Source organism: Electrophorus electricus, chromosome 13 (genome assembly GCF_041902795.1).
Source record: "Electrophorus electricus isolate QZ-2024a chromosome 13, ASM4190279v1, whole genome shotgun sequence".
NCBI classification, from domain to species: Eukaryota; Metazoa; Chordata; class Actinopteri; order Gymnotiformes; family Gymnotidae; genus Electrophorus; species Electrophorus electricus.
Genome location: NC_137509.1, coordinates 4,547,704 through 4,559,333, shown reverse-complemented (window position 1 = coordinate 4,559,333; position 11,630 = coordinate 4,547,704). Strand labels below are relative to the sequence as shown.

Sequence of the window (11,630 nt, the reverse complement as noted above, 5' to 3'; positions counted from 1 at the left end):
CTCTCCAAAAACAAGCAAGACTTACAGATGCTTGTGTGACTGTATGCAGAAGTGTAAATTCAAAATGAATTCTATGAAGTGCACTTGACAAACAGCTAAATATCTCAAATATAGGAAGAGGTCCAAGTTGAAACTTGAGATGATCCCCCCTTTTCTAGATTTATTTCTACTCAATCATTTGTTTTCACAGAGGAAGGCGTGATGCTCCCTTCAATGGATGTTACAAAGGCACTTTCGATATTTTTAAGAAAGTAATATTGGAAATATGTAAATACAGCTTGGATTAGTGCTAAAGGAATGGAATCAAGTACTACAGCACGTTAAGTTGGATTAATGATAAATTAAACTGATGTCTGAATGACAGTAAAGTTGACTGACTTTGACGATACAAGTAGTGCACAGCTGAACGAGATTACATTTCTCCAAACTCCAATGTGCAAATATACATAAAGGTAAATACACGAGACAAGAATATTAGTCAACATAGACAAAACAGACACCTCAAGGGGGCATCTTCAGGGTCTTCATCTACACGCACTGTCATCAAGGGGGCATCTTCAGAGTCTGTAGCTACACACTGAAAGAGGCATGTTTCAGAGCAGGAGGATCACACATTTCCTGAAACCGTAAAACAGCCTCTACTGAAGCACTGTGCTCTTCTCATGACTTTGCACAGTGTTATCAGGCAGCATAGCAACACCACGACAACCACAACAATCCCAATGAGCCAGATGTAGTTTCTGTACACCCAGCTCTCATTTACACCTGAACATTATTATAATAATTATAGTAATTATAAATAGGTCGAGTATAAAATGAAAAAAGTGATTAAAACAAGCTTTTGTCTAGTGACCTCCACTAGACTTCCATGTATTTCAGGAGGTTCTCTGCCATCCCAGGCCCTGCCTTTAAATTAATTATTGATTGTGAAATAAATAAAAAAAACTACAAAATGTTTATAAATAAATGTACAGTTTAAAAATATTCATCTTTTAATGCAATGTTCCTACACTGAGAATGTTTTAAGCAAAACTGTTGGAGTTGTATGATGACCATATAATATCCCTTCATTTCAGCCCGTTGCATAACCACAGATGTGAGATGCTAAGAAGGTCCCACAGAAGCTATCAGGTCCTGCTTTGGGTACCATCCCTACACAAGCCGCATTTTATTTCAACTTGATGCAGTATCTTTGAAATTTCCACATACCAAGTTGAGCTGGAGCTAAGTGAGCTAAAATGAAAGAACAATAAGTTAATCATTTAGAAATATTTACAATTTGTTAGATTTCTTTACATATTCATAAGATTCTGATCAGTATGAAAAATTCAACATAAAACTGCAGGTCATTATATTAAAACGATTTATTAGTATTTTTAAGAAGCAAACAGTAATTGTACATTAAACATTTGGCTTTAAAAATGAGCTCTGGTCTGATTGCTTGGTTTCCAGCGAGGCTCCGCGATGGTCCAAGAAACAAAAGATCATTACATGTCACTAAGTGAAGAATGAACCATGTGTTCAAGTCCTTGAAGTGGCATAAAACCTTAAAGCGCTGTCGTGAAGGTGGTGTCTTCAGAGTCTTCAGCTGCACACTGAAAGGCGTGTTCCTGGGCAGAAGGATCACACGTTCCCGCAACCGTACAACAGCTTCTGCTAAAGCACTGTGCTCCTCTCCTGACTTTTTTTACAGTGTTTTATCAGGCAGCATAGCAACACCACGACAACCACAACAATCCCAAACATCCCCATGAGCCAGATGTAGTCTCTGTACACCCAGCTCTCATTTACACCTGAACAGAGAAACAGATCCCTCAGCATTTTACATTTAAATACTAAACCTCAGACTACACATGCAGCAAAATATTAATGTGTTACAGCAAATTCTATTTATGTGGTTTCACCGTTACCTGGTAGGCATATAAATAAATAAATATGCATATGTGAGGAAAACTAACGATAGGAAAGGTCACATTACTGTTCAGGTAATGAGCTTTAAAAATTATTCACACCATTAGTTGTCTTAATGTATATAGTTCTATATAAAGAACATGTAAAACAGCAGATTATAATAAATACTCACCGTTTACTGGAGGCAAAGTTGTTGTGGTGTTTGTGTTGGTTCCTACAATGACACCAGACATGTTAGCAAACAAATCACATGGATAGAAACATTTCTAACAGAATGAAATAGACACAGACAGAACCACCAAATGGAGCCATAAAGGAGGACGCTTACCTTCAATCTGTAGTTGGAGATTACAGATTTCTAGACCATCACAATTGCAGGTGTAAAAGTCACCCTTGGTGAAATCAGCATCAGTGATAGTGAGCGAGAGATCTCCCTTCAGGTACTGCTCATGAGACATGTGAAATCCCTGCTCTGACTGGCAGGAAGTCTGGTCACACTGAGCCAGAATGTCATGTGGTTTATCGAATAAAGTCCATGAAACCAAAGCACAGTCAGGCTCTTTACATGGGAGAGTAGCATCATGACGCTTCACCTTCACTGTAGCTGACTCAGAAGGAAGAACTAGAAAAGAGGGAACACAGAACTCTGTTAAACAGCACATTATACTTTGTTCAGCTGCTAGAGCTGAACCAGCCTTAAATATGCATCACATTAGTAAGAGAGAAGATCACAGCACACGTTCTGGCTGCATTACATCATTGCTATAGCAAATTCCCAACCAACACACAGCAACCTAACTCACAAACACTTGCATTAGGTAATGCATGGCTTGAATGCCCTATATGTAAGTGAACCAAAACATATTTCTTGTAAAATGTGCTGCATTACATGAAGCATGATTGCTCTGCAGAGCCCACCAAACGAGAGACAGAGAGAGTGGGTGGAGAGAACAAGGAGAAACTGCGTCTCTCCAGCTTTAGATTTGATTAAGAAGGAAAAAAATTCAATTTAGTACCTGCTAGATAGAAATTTAAACCATTACAAGAGACAACTTGCAACCCTGGTTACCCATGCAGTGGTGCCAGCAGAAAATATTTAGTGGGTGGAGCAGATGGGGCCCCTGAACATCTTGTGATGGTACAATAAAAAGGCCTTACAGCACAGAGGAACTTCAGGGCACAAGCTAATGTCACCATTATAGTGTGCAATAAATTACATAATGTTTAATTCCATATCAAATTATAATGTTCACATGAAATCAGCCAAGGAATCATTAATTAATGCATGAAATTGCAATTTGAATGAATCAATCACCAATAAACCAAGAGTGTGGGTTGCTTAAAACAAATATTAAATGAGTAGCTGAAAATAAAGGTTTAACTTATTTGTAAATATCTTCCTCAGACTCCTGGACATATCTTTTTCTTTCATTCAATTCAAACTTCTGTACCTTTGCAAGCTTAACATTAAATACAAATGCGGAGCTTGGACTGTCAGTATATGGGTGAAAATATACCGAGAAAAGAGAGAAAGCCCAAATACAGACTACAGAAGCTGCATAAAGCCTCAATACAGGCTACAGAAAAAGAATACATAGAACTGTACATGTAACCCCAGTAAATACCACAATTTCAGTTTACCTGGTAGATATGATCAATATTATGAATAATATTAATGGCCTTCATCAGTTCTGTCTTTAACGCCGGTACAGGAGAGGAGTGCTAGCGCTACCGCTACTGCTACCGTTGACAAGTTTAGATGAGGAATTCAAATGTGTCAAGGCAAGTTGCAAGATGATTGTTAGGATCAAAGGATGAAGTGATGAAACCAGCAGCACCAGTGACAAAAGCAGGGTGGAAGTGGAATCCACGAACGACAGTGCAGCTCACCAAGAGTTCAGCAGAATTAAGGCAATTCATTGGACAGGTGCAATGTGGGAAGTCGGGTCTTGGATCAGGTGATTAACACATCGCCAGAATGAAAGTGAACGATAGTGAGCTTTATCCCTGAACAGGAAGATGGGCGTCGTACAGCAACAGCATTACAAAGACCAGTGGCTCCGATAGGAAAGCGTGAAGAGGAAAATACCCTGGCAAGAGCTGTGGGCCATGGTTGCAAGTCCAATCATGTTCTTACTTGGAGCAGCTTACAACGCCCTTCCAACTGCACAAAACCTTGGACAGTGGTAGTCCAGGACCAGAAGTGCAAATTATTTTCAGGGGTTGGCACAGTGAAGCATAGTTCATGAGCATGCAAGTTAGCTTGTCACAGGGTTGATATAGATGGAGACACATTCAACTGCTTGTAGTGTTAGCGTGTTTGAGAGTAAACGGCTAGAGGTTAACTCGTTGCCGAGTGGTATTGCTAATAAAGCAATTAAGTTTGTATGAGAAGGAGGGCATGTTGGAGAAGGAGCACTGGCTTTAAATACTGATAGACGGGGTGAAGCACGAGACTGGAAATTGCTTATGGATGTAGGTAGAAAACTACAGATCCCAGAGTGTAGCGTGCTAACTATGCTGAGGCCCGACATGCTGTACTCAGAAAATAAAAGGATAGTTTATTTTATAGAGCTTACAATTCCATTTGAATATGCAGTGGATGAAGCTATTTGAAAGGAAAAAAGGTGAAGTATGCAGATTTGGTGGCTGAGTTGAAAGAACGCAGGTGGCAAGCACATATCAGAGCTGTAGAGATGGGTGTTAGACCAGCAGAGGTGTGTGTAGCAAAGTCTGCCACATCATTTCTTGTGCAGTTCAGCCTAAGAGGATAAGGGTAAGAGGAGCTCAGTGTGTTTGGGGTAATGCCCCAAAAAGGTGGAGTGGCTGAGGTTTTGTGTCATGGTCTAAAGTTGCTAGTGGCATCGTGTTAAGAGGTTCAGCTGGAAGGCCAGACCGCACTGTTGAGCCTCCTGGGAGTGTCATGGTCTTAATTCAACCAATCACAGACGAAGGGAGGTGTCTACCTAATGTTGGGGATTCTGGAGAGAAGAGTGTAAGCAGGTCCCTATGTGAAGCACTAATGATGGTCTATTGGCACAGGACATTCAACGCCCTATACTGCGTGTATATACACTTGCTGTAGGTTATGAACACTAGCTAGCCAATTTACCACCAGAAGTAAATTCTCAACACCTTCAGTTGGGATGGTCAGAAATTTGAGCATGTGGCCACAGATCCCTGGCCAAACTTACCAGCTAAGATCAGTAGCCCAACCAGGAATCTCCTCAGGATGCGGCAGGTGTGCATTTCTGTGACACCTATGAAGAGAAACGCACGCCACTGAGGTTAAATTCAGGTGGTAGAACATCAGTTTAACTACAAGGCTGAATTTGGGCTCTTATTTGCCATCTATTTGAGTTTAGTGAATTAAACTATGTTAAGACATTTCTTTGGTGCATTAAACAATATAGATATGTTTAATTCAGCTGTAGCACATTTCTTTTTCAAGAAACTTTCTCCTAGGTAGTTTCACAAATGGGTTTACGTAACAAGCCTACAGTGTACAGCCAGCCTCGCACATTTACAGACAGCTGCACAGCCGAGGTTTGGCGAATTGTAGACGACATGACCGCAGTCTTATTTTCAAGAGAACAATAAAATACCTGTTAGTGACGGCGTTTTGTTTTTGGCCGCTTCTGGAGTAAAATTTGTTTTAGAGAACTTACTGCATCATGTCTAAAAATGACAATAAACGGAGACGATCTGAACTCAAAGAACCTTTCCTGCCATTTATTGTCATTTCTGTCTGTTACTGAACCTCCTCTATGTGCGTCTATGCGTGCTCCATAAAATAAACTGATTCTGTGAAACAGACTGAACAAGGAGTTAAAAATAAGGAGTTAAGATGAGCTCAAACCCGTTAACGTAGCCAGTCTAGACGATCTTATGTCAAAAGAAAATCTACTTTGTCCTCGTAGAAATCATCTTGATCTTTTCCTGTCTTTACTCTCTCTGAATACGATTAAACATCACCCCACCTTTTGTTCCTGAAGCAGAAACGTTATTTGAGAGTCTCAAAGTTGGCTTAGCACCACCCGTTTCGCAACCGGGCTGATGCAGTTACCGACTCATCGGAGCGTCTCACCAGCGTTAACGGCGTAGTTAGTGTCCTCAGGAAACTAGTTTGCTAACTCGCCATGATTATGTTTGCTTTTGTTTTTTTGCCTCAACGTTCCCCAGCAGGAAACCGGGCTAACAATCACTATGTTGTTAGTCGGGTAGTGGTAGCGCAGTAGTTAAGGTACTTCACTTGTAATTTGAAGGTTGCTGGTTGAAGCGCCCCCAGTGGCAAGATGCCACTGTTGGGTCCCTGAGTAAGACCCTTAACCCTCAATTGCTCAAGTTGTACTCGATCATAATTGTAAGTCGCTTTGGATGAAAGCGTCAGCTAAATGCCATAAATGTAAATGTAGACTAAAGGAATTTCAGCCTGAACTCAAACCAGTAACTAGCTAGCGGGTTATGAGAAGACAAATCTGGACCGAACTTGCCTTTCTCTTGTAGAAATCCGCATGACATTCTCGCGTCTTTAAGTTCTGTGATCACGCTGAAATATTAAATATTATTCTTCACACGGTAGTGCCATGTGTGAGTGGTTACTGTTAAGCAGCCAGGCACACACCCTGATTGGTGGCAGTGCCGTGTGGGTGGTAACTGTTAGAGCCGCCAGGCACACACCCTGATTGGTGACATCACCGGCCCCACTTGTAGAAAATCAGCGCTGCGTAATCCAATAGTCTCAACGTTGAGGTACGACACTTATTCCGTTCGTTTTGCGAGCTAAATTATGTAGACACATCTCAATAAAAGCGTTCGTCCCTACAATAGTGCAAACATTTACCAGCAATAAGACGTTATTTAGGTATTCTGAAAAAGAAAGCTCCACTTTCCTTATCCTGCCTCCCGTGAAAGTACCCAAACGTCACAATGTATATGCAGAACATCAAATGCTCTAAATAGTTGCTTTACTGGGACGACAGCCAGAAAATGCATATCTAACAAACTCAGTGCAGGGCTTGGAGCACTTGAATGGCTTGTGTTCAGTTTGAAACAGGAAAGTCAGTGTTAGCATTTTTCTTTACGTATTTATTTTTGTGCTACTTTGTTACTTTAACAACAGTGTTGCTGCTGATCACTTTTTCACTGAGAATTAGCTGTACTGAACTAAAAACCTATTTATGATGACAAAAGTTGTATTGATTTAAAAAATAAAGCCCTGGCAATTTTTTTTTTACATCTCGAATTAGTGATGATGAACTGAGTCAAGTCACACAGTAACTGAGTTTTTCACAGTATTTGCAACCAAATTCAAATAAGTACAAGAGGATTTCAGCACCTTCACAGCTTGGACCTCCACTAAAATTAAACATCCATTTCTGGTGGTGATAGTATTCTTTTCCATTTTTAAATTGACTTTATTAAGAAAATTCAATTCAATTCAATACAAATACTCCATCACAAAAACCTCACAAACAATATCCACCGGAGGACCCAGACTACCGTCACTCTATACATGAACAATTAACAATACAATTTACATCTGTAAATTAGGTATACATCATCCATTTATATGTCCAAATGAGTCCAGGGAAATTTATTTTTTCCTCTCATATCAATCGTCTTTAACCCTTTTAACTCACACACAATCTGTTTAAACACTGTTTCTGCAGGTATTATACATTGCTCAATAATCATCTTACATCGTGTTTTCCAACACAATTTATCACACAAACAATCATGCAACAAAAGTCCTTCACATTCTCAGTCAGATTCTCATTAAACACTCCATACATAATACTTTTCCTGTTACGACCCCATTTAAACCCAATACCTTCCATTTTCTCCCAAATTTCAATAGTCCTTGTGCACTGCAGTAATAAATGTTCTATCGTTTCATCGGCTATGCAATTATACATCGGACATTCCTTTGTTGTAACAAAACAACTCGATTTGGTAATACATCGTACAGGCAGTCTTCCAACAGATATAAGCCATGCAGTATCTCGAACATTTTCCGAGATACTTTTAGACTGTACATTTTTAACACAGGTTTCACATTCTGTCACCGTCAGACCCTTATAATTGCCTATTTCCCCAAAATCACAGTCTTGTATTGTTTTATATATCATTTTATTTGGGGACTTATTACAATCCATATTAAGTTGCCTATATTTAAACAAAAACATCTCCATATACTAATTTAAAATAAGGAGCATGTTTCCTTGACTTGCCTCTTTTTTTTCCCCACTGATTTACATCTCCTACCCAAATTGCTTTCCGAAATACAGCTTCCCGTTACATTTTTGCAAAAGGCCATTTTTAATTTCCGACCTAACTCAACTCCCTCTAATCCCCCTTTATCTTTTGACTTGTACATAATTTCCCATTTTGTCACTTCTCTGTTATTTTCCCAAATAAAACGAACACACATTTTATTCAGCCTCTTAATATATTTCTCGTCCGGAGGGAAAACCGTAGCCAAAAACAACAATTTCAACAAAACAAAGGGCTTAACCTCCTGTATTCTAGTCTTATAGTTTGACACCCTCCATTTTCCCAATTCTAGTTTAATTTCACACTCCTTTTTCTCCCAATTCCGTTCGCTACATCTACCATTTACTACCATCAAACCCAATATTTTAATTTCATTTTTTATTTCTACATCTATTGGTACAGGTTGCCCATATCCTATCCATACCCCTTCACTTTTACTTTCATTTAATTTCGCTCCAGCCACAACTTCATACATTTCAAATTGCTTCTTAACTATATTAAACTCATTTTGATTCTTGACATAAACCGTCACATCATCTGTGTACGCAGATATTTTCCATCTTTCCATACCTAACATTTGAACGCCTTTTAATTGCTGATCATCTAATGCTTCATTAAAAACATCAGCTAGAAGATCAGCAATTTCACTAACGCACACCTTATAAAATTCAAATTCAGCAGGTAAACCATCAACTCTTGGAGTCTTGCATGTGTTTAATTGCTCTGATAACTTCTTCTTTCCTAATTAATTCTTCCAACTCCTGCAGCTTCTCCCCTTGAATTCTAGGACATTCAGCCAAAAAATTCCTGATTTTTTCTTCATCCACCTGCACTCTTTGATAATCAGCTATACACTTCTGTCTAATGAAAGCCCATTTTTCTCTCTCATCCTCCACCATATGCCCATTGTCATCCTCAATTTTCCTGATACACTTATTCTCCAGTCGTTGTTTGATTTATTTTAAAACATTTTGTGCGTCCTTATCGTAGAAATCATCTTGATCTTTTCCTGTCTTTACTCTCTCTGAATACGATTAAACATCACCCCACCTTTTGTTCCTGAAGCAGAGACGTTATTTGAGAGTCTCAAAGTTGGCTTAGCACCACCCGTTTCGCAACCGGGCTGATGCAGTTACCGACTCATCGGAGCGTCTCACCAGCGTTAACGGCGTAGTTAGTGTCCTCAGGAAACTAGTTTGCTAACTCGCCATGATTATGTTTGCTTTTGTTTTTTTGCCTCAACGTTCCCCAGCAGGAAACCGGGCTAACAATCACTATGTTGTTAGTCGGGTAGTGGTAGCGCAGTAGTTAAGGTACTTCACTTGTAATTTGAAGGTTGCTGGTTGAAGCGCCCCCAGTGGCAAGATGCCACTGTTGGGTCCCTGAGTAAGACCCTTAACCCTCAATTGCTCAAGTTGTACTCGATCATAATTGTAAGTCGCTTTGGATGAAAGCGTCAGCTAAATGCCATAAATGTAAATGTAGACTAAAGGAATTTCAGCCTGAACTCAAACCAGTAACTAGCTAGCGGGTTATGAGAAGACAAATCTGAACCGAACTTGCCTTTCCCTTGTAGAAATCCGCATGCCATTCTCGCGTCTTGAAGTTCTGTGATCACGTTGAAATATTAAATATTATTCTTCAGACGGTAGTGCCGTGTGTGAGTGGTTACTGTTAAAGCACCCAGGCAGTGCCGTGTGGGTGGTAACTGTTAGAGCAGCCAGGCAGTGCCGTGTGTGATTGGTTACTGTTAAGCACCCAGGCAGTGCCGTGTGTGATTGGTTACTGTTAAGCACCCAGGCAGTGCCGTGTGTGATTGGTTACTGTTAAGCACCCAGGCAGTGCCGTGTGGGTGGTAACTGTTAAAGCCGCCAGGCACACACCCTGATTGGTGGCAGTGCCGTGTGGGAGTGGTTACTTTTAGAGCAGCCAGGCCACACCCAGCTTGGTGACATCACCGGCCCCACGTGTAGAAAATCAGCGCTGCGTAATCCAATAGTCTCAACGTTGAGGTACGACACTTATTCCGTTCGTTTTGCGAGCTAAATTATGTAGACACATCTCAATAAAATCGTTCGTCCCTACAATAGTGCAAACATTTACCAGCAGTAAGAGGACATTTAGATATTCTGAAAAAGAAAGCTCCACTTTCCTTATCCCGCCTCCCGTGAAAGTACCCAAACGTCACAATGTATATGCAGAACATCAAATGCTCTAAATAGTTATTGCTTTACTGGGACGACTGCCAAGAAATGCATATCTAACAAACATGGACATTGCATAGACGTGATCCTTCAGGACTTAAGTGGTTGTTTGAAAATTATGGTCTGATCTAGTCAACGGAAAGACTTTCATGTTTTTATATAAATGAAGTGTTCTTGGCGTAAAGCCTATTAATAGAATAACTGAGTATATGTAGTTGGTCAATGTAAGGTCTTCGAATATGTATGATTGGTTACTGTGCCTAGTAGTTCAATCAGTGCAGCAAATGTAGTTCTATTTTCTAGCTGAAAGAGTTATAAAATCAGTGGATTCCTATGGAATGATGGAGGGATGAAAATGGAAGAATAAAGAAATAATGGAATAAAAGTGGGGTATTAGATCAGATTTACTATGTAGATTAATTTTTGTGGTTATAGCATATAAAGCATAGGCATAAGGAAATGTCAGAAGGCAGTGAAAAATTAATTGACGTCAACAGGACGAAAAGCAAGGAATGAAAAAGAACGGATAAAAGAGTGATATCATGACTGAATCATGTCAACTCGGGGAGACTGTAAACCTGCAAATGTATTAAAAGTGCTGTTAAACGTTCTAGACTGCTTCAAACACCACAACTCCACAAAACAGCTACAGAGGCCGATCTACACCTCTGCTTCCACTGAAGTTTGTTTTCATAGTGCAGTGCACTAGAACTTTACCTTGTGCCAAACGTTTCCTCCTCCCACTTTCTCTCCTCCATTCAGTCCCAGATAAATTTGGTATCGATGTTTGATACCCTCGTTGGAACGTCAGCTTTTCTGTGATAGTGGAGAGAGTGTGACTCTTTTCTTCTGTCTGCCTTACTGTCTTAATTACATTTACATTCATGGGGTTTAGCTGACGCTCGTACCTGTGTGACATTCTAGTGTACTTTAGGTACGTTTCACATTTTAAATAACGGAACAAACTCCTTGACTCATCACAATCCAGTATTGCAGTAAGTGTTGCACTAGTAGGCAGCTAATATGCAGCTTACCCGAAGCAACTGTTTACAAGGACATATGCTGTATTTTATATTTAAATGTTAACATTTTAGAAGACTGTCTTACAACTAGTACTGTACCCGTTAACTCGGGAAATTTTAGAACAAGTCACGACTTCATTGACTGTTTTATCATGCTACTAGTTAGCCAGTCGAGCTGATCCACCCTTGACTGTATTAACTAGCTAGCATGCTATTA

The 11,630-nt window shown here is 39.9% G+C and overlaps 1 protein-coding gene across 9 annotated transcripts; it reads right to left on the bottom strand.

Moving 5' to 3' along the window:
- Nucleotides 1-592: 592 nt before the first annotated feature.
- Nucleotides 593-9,883, bottom strand: LOC118240150 (uncharacterized). Of its 9 annotated transcripts, XM_081695212.1 has the most exons (6): nt 5,892-6,295; nt 5,517-5,589; nt 5,106-5,171; nt 2,240-2,533; nt 2,084-2,125; nt 593-765 (listed from the first exon to the last, which is right to left on the bottom strand). In XM_081695212.1, the coding sequence occupies exons 3-6, from the start codon at nt 5,158-5,160 to the stop codon at nt 608-610; spliced, it is 549 nt and encodes a 182-aa protein (XP_081551338.1). In that variant the 5' UTR covers nt 5,161-5,171; nt 5,517-5,589; nt 5,892-6,295; the 3' UTR covers nt 593-607. The 9 variants fall into 9 exon arrangements, with proteins under 9 accessions (XP_081551338.1, XP_081551333.1, XP_081551334.1 ...); XM_081695207.1 differs by lacking the exons at nt 5,517-5,589; nt 5,892-6,295 and adding an exon at nt 9,751-9,883; XM_081695208.1 differs by lacking the exons at nt 5,517-5,589; nt 5,892-6,295 and adding an exon at nt 6,405-7,215.
- Between the last annotated feature and the right edge of the window lie 1,747 nt (nt 9,884-11,630).